Source organism: Prunus persica, chromosome G5 (genome assembly GCF_000346465.2).
Source record: "Prunus persica cultivar Lovell chromosome G5, Prunus_persica_NCBIv2, whole genome shotgun sequence".
Lineage (NCBI taxonomy): Eukaryota > Viridiplantae > Streptophyta > Magnoliopsida > Rosales > Rosaceae > Prunus > Prunus persica.
The window spans coordinates 72,413-92,490 of record NC_034013.1 but is presented as its reverse complement, the minus strand read 5'-3'; the positions used below and the strand labels follow the sequence as shown (position 1 = coordinate 92,490).

The following is a 20,078-nucleotide window of genomic DNA, read 5'->3' as shown; positions in this document are numbered from 1 at the left end:
AAAATGGGAGGATGTGGCCATGTTGACTGACGTACACTTGTGCAAGTGGTGAAAGGTGACGGCCTGAGATCGCGCCAGGTGTCTTCTTGCAATTAGGGTTGGCTATTTTAGTGGAAAAATCCTTGAAAATAGGTAATAAATAGTAGGAAATTCCTAAAAAAGGTTGGGAAAATTACCCGGGCCTCCTTGTGACGTCATAAAACTAGGAGAACCTATAAATCATCCGTCTCGCAATGAAATACTCCAAATTATTTTACATAACTCACTTCCCTCTTTACCGTAAGTATTGATGTTTGTTAACTTGAACTTCAATAACCTACTTCAACAAGCATCTCCCGTTAATGTTCGGAATAATTGTCTAAAATGCGTAACAATGAATCGGAGAATTCAGCAAGGGAGATGGAGTGTCAATGAGTTCGTAGCAATTTTCGGAAATAATTTTGAATTTTTGTATATTTAGTTATGAATTTTCTAAGACAAAGTAATAAAATAATAATTTAGGATAAAATGGGAGGATGTGGCCATGTTGACTGACGTACACTTGTGCAAGTAGTTAAAAGTGACGGGATGAGATTGCGCCAGGTGTCATCTTCTTTTCAATTTTGGATTCTTTTGTTAAAAAATCTTTGAAACTAGGTAATAAATAGTAGGAAAATCCTAAAAATGCCCCCAAAATTACTCCGGCCTCCTTGTGACCTCATGAAACTAGGAGAACCTATAAATCATTTGTCTCACAATGAAATAATCTAAATTGTTTTACATAACTCACTTTCCTCTTAACCATAAGTATTGATGTTTGTTAACTTGAACTTCAATAACCTACTTCAACAAGCATCTCCCGTTAATGTTCGGAATTATTTTTAAAAATGCGTAACAATGAATCGGAGAATTCAGCAAGGGAGATGGAGTGTCAATGAGTTCGTAGCAATTTTCGGATAATTTTTTTATTTTTTGTGTAATTAGTTTTGATTTTTTTAAGGAAAAGTAATAAAATAATAATTTAGGGTAAAAAGGGAGGATGTGGCCATGTTGACTGACGTACACTTGTGCAAGTAGTCATAAGTGACGGGCTGAGATCGCGCCAGGTGTCCTCTTGCTATTATTTTGGCTTTTTTAGTGCAACAATCTGTGGAAATAGGTAATAAATTCTACGAAAATCCAAAAAATGCCCGGAAAATGAGAAAATCAAAAATATTTGTACATAACTCACTTTCCTCTTAACTCTAATTCACGTTAACACGTATATTTCGGATAATATTGGATATATAATTTGTAATAATACAATATTTAGTTTCACTATATACAAAAATATGTTTTGTTATAATAATGTACATAAATAATAATTGCACATGCTTTGAAGCCATCATTGCAACTACGCCTAGAGCTTTCAAGACGTCAGTTCGTATTCAATAAGTTGTCCACATGCAACTGCACCTAGAGTTTTCAACACGTCAGAGGTATTCAATAAGTTGTCCACATGCAACTGCACCTAGAGTTATTAACACGTCAGAGGTATTCAATAAGTTGTCCATATGACGCCGCATTGGGAATCAGTAATATATTTTCAATCATGTCCAATCACATAAAATAATGCCATACTTTTTCTCAATAACCTCACACAAGTGAAGCAATTTTAAAACCCTTAGTGAATATTTGTCCTAGTCTATATGAGTGATTATATAATCAGTCTGCATTTTTTTCACAGTATATGTTAACTTTGAGAGGGATTTCCACAAACATAAAATATAAAGAAAGCAAGCAATAGTAGGAGATGAACCAATACAAAAAACAATATATAAATGGTACATAATAATTCCATAACCTTGTCACAAATGCACTCACAAAAGCTTTTCCATAAACCTTGTCCTAACATATAATAAATAAAGGCAACATTGCATATGATGCAACCATGTCCAAATCTGATACGTGATAAAAAAAAAATGGACATGGCAGCAACATATGACTGAAGTAGATGGGCTCTTTGCATCTTGTGTTTTCGTAATTAAAGACATCAAAATATTAAGGTTTAAATCTTCCATAGTAGTTAGCATCAAAATAGCTTTGAAGCAGAGTGTAACGAAAATTCCAATTCTACTGATTTGCCTCTGCTCAAACACGAGAACCAAAATGGTTACTTCCCTTGCTGAGTATATTTGGTGATGTCGGAAACGGTAATAGATGACCAATCAAACCCGGGTACGACGAGTTTTGCATAGGATCGGAAGTAGTCGAATCCAGCTTGCATCACACGCTTCTTTGACTCCACTGCATTAGATGAGTTCTTGTATTTTTGAACAGCTACACTCCGAAGTCGTTTGTGTCTACGCTTCATGCGCTGCAACTTCGCCCTATCCAGATTGGCCTGCCTTTTGTCATCTTCAATTTGGCCTTCAACAAATTCCAAACGTGCCCTTGCCCTTTGGATTTCATCACCAAGTTGAAGTGCCTCTCCTTCCAAAAAGCAACAACTCTTTCAGACTCAAAACTTCGAACAAAATGGTCATTCTGTCTAGGAATGTGACATTGCTTGTCTGGTGACTCACTTGCGTGTCGAAGGCGGTCTTTGTTTGGAGGGGTGTTTATTATGCTCACATCAAACTTGGTTAGTAAATCCATTCTTTGGGGGGAATGAGTTTGTTTGCTTGAGAGAGTATCAGTAGATGGAGACAGATTCGGTGGAGGAGTGAGTTTTGTGTGGAAGGAGAATTTATATGAAAGGGGTGATAGTAATACCAAGAAAAGGGTTCCCGCCAAAAAATATTTGGTTGACAATGTATAAATTAATTTTTGGTCTGATACAATCTAAGTTTAATCCTAACTAGTTTGGTTGAGTTAACTAAGTAGATGTCACTTCCATTGAGTTTCTTTCAACCACTATCAGTGGTGTAAGGAGAGTGTGAGGTTGACATGCTTGAAAAGCAAAAGCTGACACCCATTTTTATAAAATTCCCGCCAAAAAGCACATATGTTGACTACACACAAGCTTTGGTATGTTGGTCTATAAACCTATGTTCCCTTTCTCAAAGGAAATTGCATATGCAATCCTCATCCTCCCAAAACAAAGAGGATTATTCAAGCATGTCAGCCTCTTCAGGAGCCAACAACACAATCGAAGATGACAAATTGGAGTCGCAGGTTCTATTTCCACATTGTACTCGCCGACCCCTTCCTTTTTCAACATCATTTGGGAGTGAGGGGGACTCCGATGATCCATTAGAGGCAATACATGCAGTCAGTGGCAAGCTGGATTATAATTCCAGACTGATCAATTCATGGCACGAGAAATGTGTTGAAGACGAGGCAATTTTGGCTGATCTTAACATTAGAGTGAACAAAGCGTTCTCCCAAAAGAACAAGTACTTGAAGCTGAGTCATAAAAGGAAGCTGAAAGCTGAGGAGTTGGATACAGTAATGAATGATGAAATGAAAGATTGTTTGATGAACCATATGCGATGCGAAGAGCACCATAGTGAACTGGAGTTGGCATTCAACGAAGGATTCGACAAATTTCGAGCATTTGCGGCAACTACTCATACAAGTTATGATTGGAACTATGTGTCCCCTGATGCTGTGAGAGAGATACTAGACGATGGGGGTGACATGAATGAGCATAAGCACGTCAAAGCTGCTCGGAAGAAGCCGACCGATACGACTAAGTGATTGCGGCTACCGCTGTTCAGTTGGTTGAGGGTGACCGTGGTATTGCACATATACTCCCTTAATGTCATTATCTAATTTAAAATAACACACAAATATCAGTTTCATTTGCTTCATATATAATTATTGGGACTATGTATTGCAAGTCATCATGTGTTATAATGTCTAACATTATATTTTGCAAATATAGAAATATTATTCAATAAGCAGTCAATATCACACAGCCGGGAATCAGTAAATGCTCCTTATCATGTTCATTTACATTAAATAGCTGGCGTACTAATGTGTTCAAAAAAAACTGACACGTGAGTCATAAGTAACATAACATGTGCTATACATTGTTTAGTGAATGGTTTATGGTTTATTTATATATAATAAAATTCCAAATATTGCTGAAGATTTATTTCGTCTATATCACTAGGGATATGAGTGGCCATAAGCATGTGAGACCTGCTAAGAAGAAGCTGACGAGTACGACCGAGTGATTGTGGCTACCGTTGTTCAGTTGGTTGGGGAGATCGTGGTATTGCTAAGAGGAAGTACATAATATGTTTTGCAATCAAATGTTCTTTTGTGTGTGGAATTATGAGTATTTATGTAAGTTAGTGTACCGATGCAATATTTTTCACCTAAGTATCGAAATGTAATTAGCTGCAATGTTATGTTTCTTTTTTACACGCTGCTTTCTATTTGCTCTGTTCCAACAAAGTGCTTCAAGTATCCTTCAGTTACAAAAGTGTACAAAATCGTGCCCCTAATAACCAGTCGGAAAAAGTGGCTACTGCTGGAAATGATTACTGGTAATGGAAACAACAGCTGGTTGCTGGAAATGCTGCATTAGCCTAAGGATTTGAAAAATGAATCTCTGTTAAAACATAATTCACCCTAAACTGCCCATTTTACATGGTAAAAGTCATTGCTTCTTCACATAACTACAAATTTCATACTTGATCAAATGTCTATGAAAATTTATAAATAGGGAGAAGACGTAAAATTAACATGTCTCCAAATTTCATGGAAGAATGAAACGAAGCAAATTTTCATTTCAATTACCAGCGGACATAGTAAGAGCTCATCGGTGGACATGAACAAAAACACAATAATATTCAAAAACTGAATCTATAAAACTTCACCTGATCATTAATCTTCATAACAACCACATTTCGTCTAATACAAATATAAATCATTCAGTTGGTCCGTGCATCTTGTCAAAATCGTCGAATAATGGGTCACTACGATGTATTGGAGTTGATTCGTCATTGTTCGACGGTGATGTCCTGCATAAACATCAAACACAAGCACATAAAAATTTTACCTATTCAAATTTTAGATGTTATTACAAATAGTGTTAGCATCTTACGGTGTGTTCAAGGCTGGGCATTGTCTTCTATCATGACCAATGTGTCCACACTCCTGACAGTGTCTAATCCCTCGCTTCATTGCCTTTTCCTTTGCTCCCGTTACTCCTTTCGACCTTCCTTTGCACCTCACTCTCTTAGGGTCTTTCATATATTGTGTTTGAGAGCTGGACCCTCCAACTTCGTTATTACTTGGTCCATCCTTCAGCAACTTCAACTTCACTTGCAAACTTTTTAGAGTCTCTGACAGTAGCTCACATCCTTCTTCACTCATTAATGCATCCTCAACCACATCTGAAGCAAGTCGAGACATTGTACTCCGCTTTATTAGAAGGCCAGGATCTGCACAGTCTTTAATTTCGTTGCCATTTGCATCTGACACCAATCCAGATTTCGCAGTTTTCTTCCACCTCTTCAAAATATATTTATCGGGCATATATTCAATCTGGTCCCTTCTGAACAATGCTAGGATGTGCTTGCAAATAATTCCAACAAATTCAAATCTTTTGCAGCTACACGATGCGTGGTCAGAATCTTTGAATATACGACTTCTGCCACTCTTGTTTCCCAATTTTTCCTTTCGCTCACGTTAAAGACAACTTTACAAGCATCCTCTGTTTTGAGCTCTAGGAAACATGCTGTACTTTGCATTAGTTCTTGCTCAAACTTTTGAAACATTGTCCTTGTGTACAAGGTAGCCATTTGTTTGTTCATTGGCATCGGTAGAAGACATTGAGCCACTTCAAATGCATCTACGTGATCAGCAACTAACTCTTTTTCACGTTGATGAGAAAGTGCCCTCTCAAATCGTATTATGAAATCCATCAACGAATTTCTCCTTGATATGTATTGCTTGAAAAAACCATGAGAACCTTCCGCTCTTTGGCTGCTTGACATTCCAGCAGCAAAAAATTGTCGTGCGTAGGCTGGAACCCAAGATTCCCTTAAATCAAACATTGAACTTAGCCATGAATGGTCAGTCAAACCAGCCTTTGTAACCACAATATTCCATTTTGCATCAAACTCATCCTTATTGTCAGTATCCCATATGGCTTTCTGAAATTCACGCCAATACTCCTTATAAGGGTCACGTGGTAACTTAACAGAGAACTTTGATGTGATGTGCCATATGCAAAGTCGATGAAATGTAGTCGGGAAGGCTATTGAAATCGCTATGGCCATTGCCGCATCTTGATCTGTAATGATCGTTTTAGGTTCCCCACCTGGCATGGCTTTCTTAAACTCCTCAAACATCCAAACAAACGACTCAGTCGTTTCCTTGCTCAAAAATGCGCATGCTAAGACAATTGTCTGACCATGGTTATTAACTCCCAACATTTGTGCAAATGTCAAGTCGTATCGATTCGTGTTGAATGTGGTATCGAATACAACAACATCTCCATAAAACCCATACGCCCATCTAGAAGTTGCATCTACCCAAAAACATCGACTAAACCTGTCATGCCCATCTCCCTCAATCTTGAAATAAAAAGCCTCATTTTTTTTCTGTTCAGCCATAAAATACTCGGTCACTAGTTCAACATCGTGGTTCCTCAGCTTTCCATTCACACTACATTCAAGATTGTAGATATCTTTTTTGATAAAACCGATTTTATCCATTCCTCCGGATTGCACCTCGAAAATACTTACCTTCTGATGAATGGGAATATTAACTGAACCCAACTGTTTTGTGAGTACTTTTGTAGAATCTGAAATATGACGGTGTGATCTCAATAAATGCATTCTTTCTGAGGGTGTCATCTTATGATTGTGTCCCTCTGCAAAAAGAGATATGGTATACTTCTTGCTCCCATTTGTCTTCACAACCACAATCTTAGCTTTGCAATTGCATCTACTTATTCCCCGTTGTCTTTTTCTCTCCCGAGTTTCATCCTTCCTGTATGCACCTTGTTTGCAACATACAAATTCTTTCCTCAAAATCTCTTTCTTATTTTTCCCCCAAAAGCTAGAATGAAGTCGAATACCAAAGCCAGCAAAGAATGCATATCTATTATAGAAATTGTAAACGAGGTCAAGCGAGTCAAACTTCATCGCAACTACTGGTGTTTCTTCATTTCTTACTTCAGGAATATAAACCCTCCCATTAGCTGTTGCACATTCATCACTCTCTGAGCCCCTAGACATTTTATCTACGTATGTTATTAATCCACTTCTATATTACTGCATAGCAATTATTCATTCATTAATCAGTCATTACTGCATCACAACATATCAATGCATTCCACTTACACAAAACATTGCCCAAATTGACACAAAATACGCATAGCCTAACTTCCGATTACACAAAACGCAAGCAAAATTTCATAAAAGTTGCGTCATCTCTTGTGAAATAATCTGGTAAAAATAACATTAGAACCAACATGTTCAACTAAGAACACAAATGTAATTCAAACCACCAATTACAGAACTTCACCCAATATCCTCTCCAACTGCTTACTCCTAATGTCATTAAGCCTAAGTTTAGGTTCTTTTACCTACATTTCATAATTTTCCACCCCGACCAACAACAATGAACTAAGTATATTAAATATTCATAAGGAAATGACACATTATTGATTCCAAAAATGACGCATTATTGATGCCACAAATGACGAATTTCCCACCCTCACAAAAAATAAACCTAACCCAATAAAATCAATCCAGCAAGTGAACTTACCTCTCAAAATCAATCGGGAGCTCTGCAGTCAGTCAGCTTGAAAGAATGTGGTGGACATTAGAGAAGACTCTTTGGTATTTGAGACTCCATCTCTACCAAAATCGAGGAACAACTGCTACTGCGGCTTCTAGCCACAAAAAGAGATATGCTACTTTGCTTTCATCTGGAATCTTGTCAGCTGAATGAAAAAGAGAAGGAGTTTTCACTTAAGCCATAGAATCAAAACAGGGCAACAGCTAGGTAAGAGCCATTCTTCGTAATACCCAGGATACCATAGATCGCAGGCCTCCCAACGAGCTAATGACAATCGAGTGACTATAAGGTTTGGGAGATTTGGATCCTTCTAATTGTGGGTTTGCTTTACATTCAAAAAGAGAGGATTGTATTCTTCAGTTTTTCACAGAGGGAAAAAGGGGAACAACTGAAGTTGGGTTTCTAACGGGTTAGATTTCAGCCCGATTCTACATGCACCCTCTTTTAAAAACTCACCGTTGGATGAAATCCAACGGCTCTTACATACCCCTCAAAAACACCCCTTATAACTTCCCACTCACTATAGAAGCTCCCGGGAACAAATGTGATTTTAGCCAACTTAAAAATGTTCTCCAAGTCTATCATCCGAAGGATTATAATGATATCAACCCAAATAAAAATAAAACCCTAAAATATAATAAATTTCCATGAAACAGGAAAAATAGAAAGGGAAAAAGAAAGAAAGTGAGGAACTGTTCATATGCTATCGGACAGATAATGATAAATGAATGGACCTCTGGGGTGCGTATACGCTTGTGTAAGAAATTGTAAAGCATCAGTATATTTACATGGTAAGAATTATGTTTATAAGCTTCCATACAATCTTTGCTCTAGAACCCCTAGATTCCACTGGCGGTTCTCCGCGTGTTTCAACATAGGCAAAAACACATGTAAATTCAATTTAAACCACATAATGGTGACAAATGGTAAATATCATCCCTTTTACTTTTCCTTCCTTAGGTCTGAGATAACCTGGTATACAAATATTTGCGTACCCTAAAAATCTTATAATGGTCACAAAGTCGAAGCAGAAGCTGCTGTTGGCACCCGGAGAACTTGTTGAAGCAACCTTGCCGCAAGGCGTTGTGTGATCCCACCAATGACACGGCCCCCTAGGTTGCGTGCCTCAGGTTGTTGAAGGACCTGATTGAGTATGATATCACTTAAAATGTTAACGAACAAGTTGAGTCTTTTAGGTCTAATTCAATGACAACGTACAATGTGTCAATCAATTCAAAAGACTGAAAAAGGATAACTGATGAAGGCTAAGAATGGGGTGGTGTAAGATGAAGGATATAATCGTCAATGGTCAAACAAGAGTTGCAAAAAGGTTGGCAGAAAATGTTAACGTCAATAATTTCATTTGAGAAACATAAAAAGTTGAAGAGCCTGCATCCTCTCTATAACATTTGAAATCTAAATTAAGAGGTCTTTGTTTCTGTTCTAATTAACTTTGGCAATAAGCAAATCATCTATATCTTTTTCTGAACAAAACTATTTTACTATGTAACATGTTCCAAGGATAATGCATAAAAAAGACTTTCTTAACCCAAATAGTATCTGAATTATTTGACCCTGTTTTTCTTCAAAATTTCTAAACTCATGCAGCTATGATAGATTAAGTTTAAGCTAAGGAAGCAAGACAACCAACACAACAGCTTCTCGACCAAGAGCTAGAAAGAACTTAGATAACTAGAAAACAAACATGTTTCTTACTTGCAAAATGGGCTGCAAAAGGGCTGGATCAAAACTCTCAGAGGACCTTAGAAGTCCCCAAATCCTGAATACTTGATCTCGGAGCTCTATCATGCTTTCTTGTTCCGCAATGCTCATTACAAGTGGTCCAGTAGCATTGCCATTAACAACCAAAGCCCTCATAAAATTAGGCATAGAATTGTATGTGTCAATAACGGTGCCCCAAATAAAAGCTTCAGTGACACGTACAGCCTCCTTAATAACTAAAGTTCGGAGCTCTTCGCCATCTGAACCCAATAATAACTTCAACACAGGCTGTAAAGCATCTTTTGCTGAGAAATCTCTATCTTTCTTTCCCTGAACGAGCAGGTTTTCAAGTCGGTTCCACCTGCAGTATACAGAAGTAAACAAATTCTCAAGTAGTTCAGCACACCATACTATATCAATCACCAATCAACTATAAGTATAAAGATGGAAACAGTGTACATGCCTAAACTTCCCATCCTTGAAAAGCAACTCAATCAGAGCATCTCTGAGATATGGGTTTGGATCAGTGAGAAGCCTTTTAGCAAAATACGGGTATGAAGCAGCCAGCACCTTGAAATTAGGATCAGCATAAAGAGCTAGACCTTCTAGTACAGTAAGTGACCTTAATATCAAAGCATAATAAGCTGGGACTGCAAGAAAATTGAAAAGCCAAACTATCAGACTCAATCAGAGAACAGGGTAGAAAACCATATCACTTTTGCATTTGTACGACTGACTACACAGTTTCAATACTGACTAGAATGAAAGTTGAGAAATCCAAAAGGAGCGAATATTTAAACTTATCTGGAGGAAGGAATACTGTTACTAAGAGAAATCAAATAGATTTTAAAAAAGAAAAGCAAAAAAAGGGACAATGAGCAATCTTGGATAAGAAGAATGATAAACCAAACACACCAGAATGACAAGACGCAACCCAAGATATTCATTTAGAATTTGAACTAAAAAATGCCCACCCCATCAGATAAGACTGCTGTAATTGTATTGATGTATTGCAAAATTATATCACTGGGCTTAAAGGTCCATCAACTCACCATTGAATGGATATTGATACAACACAGCACCTAGACCATCCACCAGTGTTTTGAAATTAAGTTCACTCACAGTTGAATTAAGTGCATCATCAAAGAAGTCACGAAGTGCTGGTACAATTGGAGAAACATCTACATCAGGTGACAAGAAATCTAGGGCATAGTAATCACGAGCCATAGCTTCATAATCCCGATTAACCATGTGAACAACATGGCCAATGATAGCAAATCTAGCTTCCTCTGGTGTCTCACTCATCATTCCAAAATCAAGAAAGGCAAGCTTCCCTTCAGGTGTTGCCAAGAGATTACCAGGATGAGGATCTGCATGAAAATATCCATACTCAAGTAGCTGTCTGAGGCTGCACTGTATCCCAGTGTTCACGAGATCCAATACTTTCAAGCCTTGCCTCTCAATGGCATCTTGCTCATTTAATTTGACTCCATCAACCCACTCCATTGTCAACACTTTGCCGCTGGTATAATCCCAGAAAATGTCTGGAACCAAAACTTCTTCTTTGTCAGCGTACAATTTCTTAAACCTCCTTGCGTTCCGTCCCTCCTGCAGGCACCTGTCAAAATTAACATGCAAACCCAAAAGAATCTTACACAAAATATGAAGCTGCAGTTTTTATACTTGGCACGGTTTAGAAAATGGTACACCACACTAAAGTAGAATGTTTCAAAACAGAAGCCACAGTTACACCATGCATTGTCTTGTCAAGAGTGAAGAATTGTCAACAGAAAATGACTAGTAACAGAGGCAAGAATGTCAGTAATTGGGATTTGTGATAAAAGTAAGTTGATGAGAAGACTAACCTGCACATAGTTGAGCTCTTGATAAACTCTACGTGCAAATTCATCAATAAGGGCCACAACATCAGTGGTTATCACGTCAACATACTTATTTATGAAAATTCCTAGACCTCTTATGAGATAGAAGTCAAGTCCTATAGCTTCTTCAATGCCTGGGCGTTGCACCTTTACAGCAACAACCTGTCCAGAATACTTCAGTTGAGCTTTGTAGACTTGACCTAAACTCGCTGCTGCAATTGGAGATGGAGATATGGATGAGAAAACGGAGTCAAGCGGTAGTTCCAACTCCCTTTCAATGCAGGAAAATGCTTCTGTATCTGGGAATGTTGGCAACGCATCCTGTTTGGTTGTAAAGGAAGCGAAAGTTGTTATAGCATCTTAGTAATACACACACACATGAATAAAATCAGCACAATCCTATTTCAAATTTTCTACAAACCAAAATCACTATTTTTAATTATTTATAAAACTAACTCATGAACCGCGGAAAGTTGAAACATTAAACAGTAGATTATAAATAAATACATACCTGAAGCTCAGAGAGCTCCTCCAAGTACTCAGGCGGACAGACGTCAGGCCTTGTGGACAAGCCCTGACCTAATTTCACAAAAGTAGGCCCCAAACGGGTGAAAATTCTCCTCAGCTCGGCGGCACGGAGTCTTTTATTCTGATTGAGCACGCCATTCCTTTGGTCCACCAACAGCTTCAACCCAAACGAACCCAGTGCTATCAAAATTTTAAGAGTCCTCCGAATTACCTTTTTTTTTCATTATTATTTTATAACCATACAAATCCATCAGAATTGGACGAGCAAACGATCAACACATGAACACACACAGACCCATCAACAAAAAACCAAACAAATTGGAAACCGAGTTTCATATCATGCACCTTGACTGGGCGAGACCCGTACTTGCCGACAAGAAGTTGGGGGCTGTAAACGGAGGCATTTGAGGCACGTGCCATGGCCCTTGCTTCGGCCTGAAGATCGTCCGTTCGATCCCCGCCTTGATATATCTGCACCTTCACAGACCCATCATCAATATCTCTGACTCTGAGCGTAGGTGCTGGTCTGGCTTCTGCCTCCACCAGAACTGACCGCGCTGGTCTTACTCTTAGTCTGATGCTGTCCCTTTTGCAATGAGGAAAACTACCCTTTGCCCTCGATGTCCGCCACCACAAAGTTAACGGCTGACCAACCGCAACGACGACAACCATAGCTCTACTTCCAATCTAGATTCAGATTAATTGCAGCAAGACGCACACATGCTATGCCAGTCCTTAAAAACTTCGAGAGTTTCTATCTTTTTTATTTTTCGTCGATATCTAATTAGCTTTTATTGTAATTTCTCTTTTCTTTTTTTTCTTTTTCTAATTATTGTTACAGTATTGTTTCGTGGCTCCCCAGATATCATATTTTCGGTGTCAAATACCAGCCACACCCGTGGCCTCGCGTGGCGTATTTCGCACCACTATCACTCGCCTTTTGCGTATGTCAAAAAAAAAAAAAAAAAAAAAAAACTTATACAAATGTCCGAAATATAATTTTTTTTGGGATCATTAGCTAGGAATGAGAAGGAAGCATTATATTGGGTTGTCTCAAGATTCTCTCTTACGTGAATTGAACATAGATGCATTTGGAGGAAGGAGAGAATTTGGGTCACTTTTCCACTATAATGCCGTCTGATATGCCCTAAAATGGAATTGCTACTGAGATGGCGATGGTCAGCAATCGGCGCTTTCGATCTCGGTTGTTTCTGGCAGGTTTTGGTCAGATACCGCCACCATCAGTTTTGAAATTTTTTGGTTGCAGAGGCAAGTTAGAGAGAGAGAGAGAGAGAGAGAGAGAGAGAGAGAGAGAGAGAGGAGAAGAAGAAGAAGAAGAGATATGGTGGGTGGGGGAGGGGGGATTGAAGAAATGAAACTGTTAAACGCTAAATGAAATATAACAAATTTGTAACACCCCGACTCCAAATTAAATGTTTATTTTAATCGATTTAAATAAAATTACGAATTTACCCTTGGGGTAGGGATAAATTGGTCACTTACTTCATCGAAAGGATTTTGGGACCGTGGATGGTATTTATGAGTAGGTGGTTCTGAGACGAATTTGTAGACATGCGGTAGGCTTGAATCGGAACTGTAACGAAAAAGTTACGGGCAAAACACTATCAGTGGCAAAACTGTAAATATTTCAAAAAAATATGGTAAAAATCAGATTTTTCACCTCAGCTCTCTCTCTCTCCTCGCGCGCGCTCGACACTCTCTCTCTCTCCATAGTCTCTCTCTCTCCCCGACACCGACTCTCTCTCTCCTCGGTTCTCTCAGCTCCGGCCACGGCAGGACACGAGACCGGTCCCGATCGACTCGCCTCGTCGTCCCGATCAAGACCTGCCCGTTTTCCCCTTCGGAAACCACGAAATCCGGCCGCTAGCTTGACTGTTTTGAACCGGAGCTTTCCCGCCATCGCGCCGCCGCCTCCGCCGCTCAAACCCAGTGAGTGAGGTATGGTTTCTCATCCATTTTTCGAGTTCTAGCTGACTGTTGTATAGGTTTGGACCGATTTGTTGTCTAGGAAATCGATTAGAAAATCTAGGTTTTGGCCGAATTTCAAAATGAAATTCCGGCCAGTTGCCGCCCGAATTGGACCTTCCCGTAATTGAATGAAGTGATCCTGACCTCGAGTAGGAGCTAGGGTAGGAAGGGTGAGCTCGGGTGTGGAGTTTTTCCGTCGCCGGAATTACTCTATACACCCACGAGCTGCCGATGCGTGTGGCGGAGCGTGGGCGAGGCTGGTGAAGCTGCAAATTAACCCGATGAGATCCTTAGGTTGTCACGAGCGCATAGGAATTCGCGGATCTCAATTCGGATGTCGTTTGACTATCGAACGGATTTTCGCATATTGTGCGTTATTCGGGTTCGATAGGTTCCGACCGTTAGATCTTTCCCGAATTAAAATATGTTGTTCTAGGTACTCCTAGGACCGTATGGGACTTCACGAATTATGAATCGGAGCCCCGGATGTTCCGATTCAATAATGCAAAGTTTGCGGGTTAGCGATAACCGTAAAATCGTGAACGATTCCTAAACCTGTAATCGGACCTTAGGAAACCTTCTTCAACATGCACGTATGGGGAATTTGGGGATTTAAGCATTTAATTTGTGATTTCCGCTTCGATGTAATTTTATATTAATTAACGGTTCGTATCTCGAAATAGGTGTTTCGACTGCACGTACGCAGCAAGCAGGACCCTCACGTGGTCAGGCAGCGTGGGAATACTTGTGAGTGGACTTTGTTTTCAATCATATGCATGGTTTTAATTGATGAAAGATTTTTGCATAACGTTTTAAATGGCTTATGGAATATATAGTATATTCATGAGTTGATTATGATAGTTGTATAGCACTTGACAATATATTGTGAGTTTAGCATTGTGGGTTTTGGAGAGTGCATTTTATATGGGTTGTGGGGAAGTATATTTATATATTCTCTATAGACGAGATACTTGGGTCGTTGGAGGGTGTTGTGGAAGAATTTGATTTTGAGAGAAGTTGTATGATTACACTATGTAAGTACCTTCCCCAGTTACCAGTCTCACTCGCGGCGTTGGATGTTCCGGCGTGTGAAACACTTTCCATATGCGGCGTTGGATGTTCCGACGTATGGAAAGACTTTGTATAGAGTTTAGGGTCATCACCATGGCGTTGGATGTTCCGGTGTGTGATGATCCAGTCTGCGCGCGTAGGACATAGTTTGGGAGCTACACATGGCGTTGGATGTTCCGGTGTGGGAGCTTTGGAGTTTCGTCCCCCGGTTGGACCGCTCATCCCTAGACTCAGGATAGCACCTGGAAATCCTGCGGACTAGTCAAACGATCCCCTAGTTGGATTATTTCCTCGGTACCTAGGTAGTGTGATGAGTGTATCGTATAGCTATTTATAGTTATGTTTTTATATATGTATATTTATGTATATAGCGTGTAAGGAATTAGAGTTTGTTTAGTGATTTGACAGGAGTTGTAAGATTGAGAGAGTGGGTTTCTTTTGAAGGAGATAACTAGTGTTTTTAGAAGAGTTTTAATGAAGCATGTTTTAAGTAATTAATTATTGAATTGTGAACCTGCATGACTTGAGCATTATTTTTACATGGTGAGGTTACTATATTATTTTTAACTGCAAATCTGGTTTTTGTCCACTCACATGTTTTCTGTTTTGCGCCCCCCCAGCCAGTAGTCGCTCCAGGAAGCGTACAAGTGGTGTGTGAAGCTCAAACTGTGCATCTTTCTAATTAGGAACTGAGTAATTTCTTCTACTCAACTGTTCTTGTAATCTAAATTCAGTAGATGCTCTGTATTGCCCATGGTAGAATTTACTTGTGAGGTCGGAGGCCACTCTAGTATGACTTGTAGATTTGTGAAAGCATGCTGCTGGTTGGGATTATTTTTATTTTTATTTTATGCATGTTGCAGGTTGAGTAATATTCGTTGGGATTGCTTAAGTTACAGGGGAGACTCTGCCAAAATTTTGGTAGAAAGTCTCGATTCCTTAGTAGGTGGGCCCTGCATCGGGATGATGTCGGAATAAAGACGGGGTCCGCTTCGGTTTCCGGAAAATTCTGGGGCGGGTCCTGTCAAATTTTTTTTTCAAGTGTTGCTAGATATGCTCAAAATTTTATTCTTCACTAATATGGAGGTATTTCTAAAGAAGTATTAACCTTAAATATATAGGAAATAAATCTAAATTACAATGAGAAATAAATCTAAATTACAATAGGACTAAATAAACTGGTAAGTAACAAAAATCCTAACTAGGGACTCGCCGACACTCCCTCTCAAGTTGACTCAAAGATGTTTCACATGCTCAACTTGACAAGTGAGTCATAGAATTGGTGACATTAACCAAATCGAATAATCGTATAATTGTAGAGAAGGTCTTGTCATTAACCACGAGTTAAGAAACAGACAAACCAAAGCAAAGCTCGCAACTAAAACACAATGGCAAAATCAAGCCCTAAAAATAGGTAAGGCACGACAAAGGTAAAGGCAAGGCAAATAAAGGCAAAGCAAGGCAAGAGCAAGTTAGATATATGCCCTAGAAGCCAATATAGAACTCTGATAAAAGTGATATAAAAGGCCAGCCAAGGCTCTCATACCAGGATTCACGTCCTAAGGAGATCAACCACACAAGAGGCGAAAGCTGCCAATGAGTTCTTTTTGTTCCTTTCTTCTTTTAATTTTCAGTTCTTATGTTTTTATTTTTTGAGTTCATCCAAGAACATGAGTAACTAATTCCTTGTTAGTTTGGGCTTAATCTTGAAGCCCTAAACATGATTTCAATTTTATAAACAAGTCTGAATGGATTTTCAGTTTCTACAAGCGTGATGATTTCGGTTTCTCTATGTTATGTGAATTCTGATATTTTGTTTCTTTGAGTAGCTAACTTGGAAGCATGTATTGGAATTAAATTGTTGTAGAACATAGGTAAATTGCCATATTGAATGTGTTCTTGTTTGCAATGAATAATTGTGTTAAGAACTAGTTATGAGAAGTCGATTCTTGAATTCCTAATAACAAATGCCATGTTTTAGGGTTTTTGTGACACTCATATTCTCTTTGATCTTAATGGATTCTTGATTGTTAATTTGAGTAAATGTCATACTAGATTTCAATTAAGAATACACGTATTGATGTAAATGCCATACACTTTACATATACCTAAGAGAGAATCATACAACTCGAGTCAAATGCCATGATCTTGTTGTGAGTGTCGTCATCATATGCTTGCTAGAAATTGATTATCTATTGTTGTTTATGGATTGATTGATTATTTGGAGGTGGATAGTAAGTCCTAGCTATTGTTCTTGATTGATTTTAAACCAATTTCTCTTAAACTCTAATTTAAATTCGCTTTTGTTTTCTTTTCCTTATTTTGTTTTATTCACAAAATCAAATCAAAACACTCTTGGTGTTGGCGTGTGTGTGGAAGTCCTCGTGATTTCAATCTTTATTTTGTTTTCGTGTTTAATTGTGTTTTAGTTTTCATTGTGTGACATTGATAAACATCTCTTTAGATCACAATCTTTGTGGAATCGACCCTTGCTTGCTTACTATACTATCATTTGATTTGTGCACTTTCAAGGTTTTAATATTGTTGTTAAAAATTAACAACACTCATCTGTACAGTGAGCTAAGGTTGGCTAGAGCAAAGCCTAGAAGTGGCCAATTTGATTCAAAAAAGTATGAGAATTCAAATTAGAGATTGAGAATTCGAATGGACACAAAAGATCTGCCAAAACATGAATAAAAAAAACTAAACCGATTCAACAATACCTGTCTGTACCGTGAGCTAGGGTTGGGCAGTGCAAAGGCAAGAAGTGGCCAATTTGATTGGAAAAAGTATGAGAATTCAATTAGAGATTAAGGATTCGAATTGACACAAAAGGTCTTCCAAAAAATGAATTAAAAAAAACTGAACCGATTCAATAATAAATGGCTGTACTGTGAGCTAGGATTGGCTACATGAAAGGCTAGAAGCGCCCAATTTGATTGGAAAAAGTATGAGAATTCAAATTAGATATTGAGAATTCGAATGGACACAAAAGATCTGCGAAAACATGAATCAAAAAAACTGAACCGATTCAACAATAAATGTCTGTACCGTGAGCTAGGGTTGGCCAGAGCAAAGGCTTGAAGTGACCAATTTGATTGGAAAAAGTATGAGAATTCAAATTACCGGTAAGTTATAGTATAAATTGCCTATATATCTGAAAACACCACATTTCCGTATTATATTTAGTAAATAGCCTATTTTTCTGAAATCATCATATCTTACCGGTAAGTTATACTGTAAAATGCCTATATATCTGAGAACGCAACACCTTACTTGTAATTTATGGAGTAAATAACTTATTTTTCTGAAAACACCACATCTTACTGGTAAGTTATAGTTTAAAATGCCTATATATTCGAGAACACAACATCTTATCAGTATTTTATTGAGTAAATAACATGTTTTTCTAAAAACACCACACCTTACCGGTAAGTTATAGTGTGAAAGGCTATATATCTGAGAACGCAAGATCTTACCTGTAACTTATATAGTAAATAAATTATTTTTCTAAAAACACGATATGTTACCGGTAAGTTATTGTGTAAAAGACTTATATATCTGAGAACGCAACATCTTAACCGTAACTTATATAGTAAATAACTTGTTTTTTCTCAAAACACCACATCTCACCGGTATTTTATTGAGTAAATAGCCCGTTTTTCTAAAAACGTCATATCTTACCGGTAAGTTATAGTGTAAAATGCCTATATATCTGAGAACACAACATCTTACCAGTAATTTATGGAGTAAATTTATTTTTTCAAACACACCATATCTTACCGGTAAGTTATACTGTAAACTGCCAATATATCTGAGAACACAACATCTTATCCATATTTTATTGTGTAAATAGCCTGGTTTTCTAAAAACACGATATCTTGTCCGTAAGATAAAGTGTAAAAGGCCGATATATCTGAAAACAGAACACCTTACCCGTAATTTAAGGAGTAAATAACTTATTTTTGTAGAAACATCATATCTTACCGGAAGTTAGTATAAAAGGCCTATATACCTAAGGACGCAACATCTTACCAGTAATTTATGGAGTAAATAACTTTTTTTCTAAAAATACCATATCTTACCGGTATGTTATTGTGTAAAGGGTCTATATATCTGAGAACGCAACATCTTACCCGTAATTTATGGAGTAAATAACTTATTTTTCTAAAAACCCCATATTTTACCTGTAAGTTATAGTGCAAAAAGCCTATACATCAGAAAACACAACATCGTACCTGTATTTTGTTGAGTAAATCGCCTGTTTTTCTGAAAACACCATATCTTACCGGTAAGTAATAGTGTAAAATGTCTATATATCTGAGACTACAACGTCTTATTTGTATTTGTTTGAGTAAGTTGCCTGTTTTTCTAAAAACAACATATCTTACCGGCAAGTTATTGTGTAAAAGACCTATATATCTGAGAACGCAATATCTTACACGTAATTGATGGATTAAATAACTTATTTTTCTAAAAACACCATATCTTACCGGTAAGTTATAGTGTAAAAGGCCTATATATCTTAGAACGCAACATTTTACCCGTAACTGATATTGTAAATAACTTATTTTTCTCAAAACACCATATCTTATCGGTAAGTTATAGTATAAAATGCAATATATCTGAGAACACAACATTTTGTCCGTATTTTATTTAGTAAATAGTTTGTTTCTTACCCGTAATTGGTGGATTAAATAACTTATTTTTCTAAAAACACCATATCTTACCGGTAAGTTATAGTGTTAAAGGCCCATATATATGAGAATGCAACATATTACCCCTATTTTATGTTGTAAATAACTTATTTTTCTAAAAACACCGCATCTTACCGGTAATTTATGGTGCAAAAGGCCTATATATCAGAGAATGCAACATCTTACGCGTAACTTATACAGTAAATAACTTATTTTTCTAAAAACACCATATCTTACCGGTAAATTATAGTGTAAAAGGCCTATATATTTGAGAACGCAAAATCTTACACGTAACTGATATTGTAATTAACTTATTTTTCTCAAAACACCATATCGTATCGATAATTTATAGTATAAAATGCCTACATATCTGAAAACACAACATTTTATCCGTATTTTTATTTAGGAAATAGTCTGGTTTCTTTCCCGGTATTGATGGGATTAAATAACTTAATTTTTCTAAAAC

At 37.7% G+C, this 20,078-nt stretch overlaps 2 protein-coding genes across 4 annotated transcripts; both read right to left on the bottom strand.

The window, feature by feature from the left end:
- On the bottom strand, positions 4,305-6,411 carry LOC109949235. 3 transcript variants are annotated; one of them, XR_002271784.1, is made up of 3 exons: positions 5,018-6,411; positions 4,791-4,934; positions 4,305-4,499 (listed from the first exon to the last, which is right to left on the bottom strand). XR_002271784.1 is itself a non-coding variant. In XM_020564326.1 (2 exons), exons 1-2 carry the CDS (start codon positions 5,449-5,451, stop codon positions 4,841-4,843), a joined length of 528 nt encoding a protein of 175 aa, XP_020419915.1. In that variant the 5' UTR covers positions 5,452-6,411; the 3' UTR covers positions 4,527-4,840. The 3 variants fall into 2 exon arrangements, 1 of the variants encoding a protein (XP_020419915.1); XR_002271783.1 differs by lacking the exon at positions 4,305-4,499 and having other exon boundaries at positions 4,527-4,934.
- Positions 8,444-12,697, bottom strand: LOC18777184 (uncharacterized aarF domain-containing protein kinase At1g79600, chloroplastic). Its single transcript, XM_007210261.2, has 7 exons — positions 12,201-12,697; positions 11,839-12,066; positions 11,313-11,648; positions 10,500-11,055; positions 9,911-10,097; positions 9,442-9,808; positions 8,444-8,868 (listed from the first exon to the last, which is right to left on the bottom strand). The coding sequence occupies exons 1-7, from the start codon at positions 12,525-12,527 to the stop codon at positions 8,740-8,742; spliced, it is 2,130 nt and encodes a 709-aa protein (XP_007210323.1). The 5' UTR covers positions 12,528-12,697; the 3' UTR covers positions 8,444-8,739.

Coding starts and splice junctions, on each gene's coding strand:
- LOC109949235 (XM_020564326.1), bottom strand. CDS start 5,451: ATGCCCGATAAATATATTTTGAAGAGGTGGAAGAAAACTGCGAAATCT. Junction 4,935..5,017: donor TGCCCAGCCTTGAACACACC/GTAAGATGCTAA, acceptor ATGTTTATGCAG/GACATCACCGTCGAACAATG.
- LOC18777184 (XM_007210261.2), bottom strand. CDS start 12,527: ATGGTTGTCGTCGTTGCGGTTGGTCAGCCGTTAACTTTGTGGTGGCGG. Junction 11,056..11,312: donor AAGAGCTCAACTATGTGCAG/GTTAGTCTTCTC, acceptor AGGTGCCTGCAG/GAGGGACGGAACGCAAGGAG. Junction 9,809..9,910: donor TTCAAGGATGGGAAGTTTAG/GCATGTACACTG, acceptor TGTATACTGCAG/GTGGAACCGACTTGAAAACC.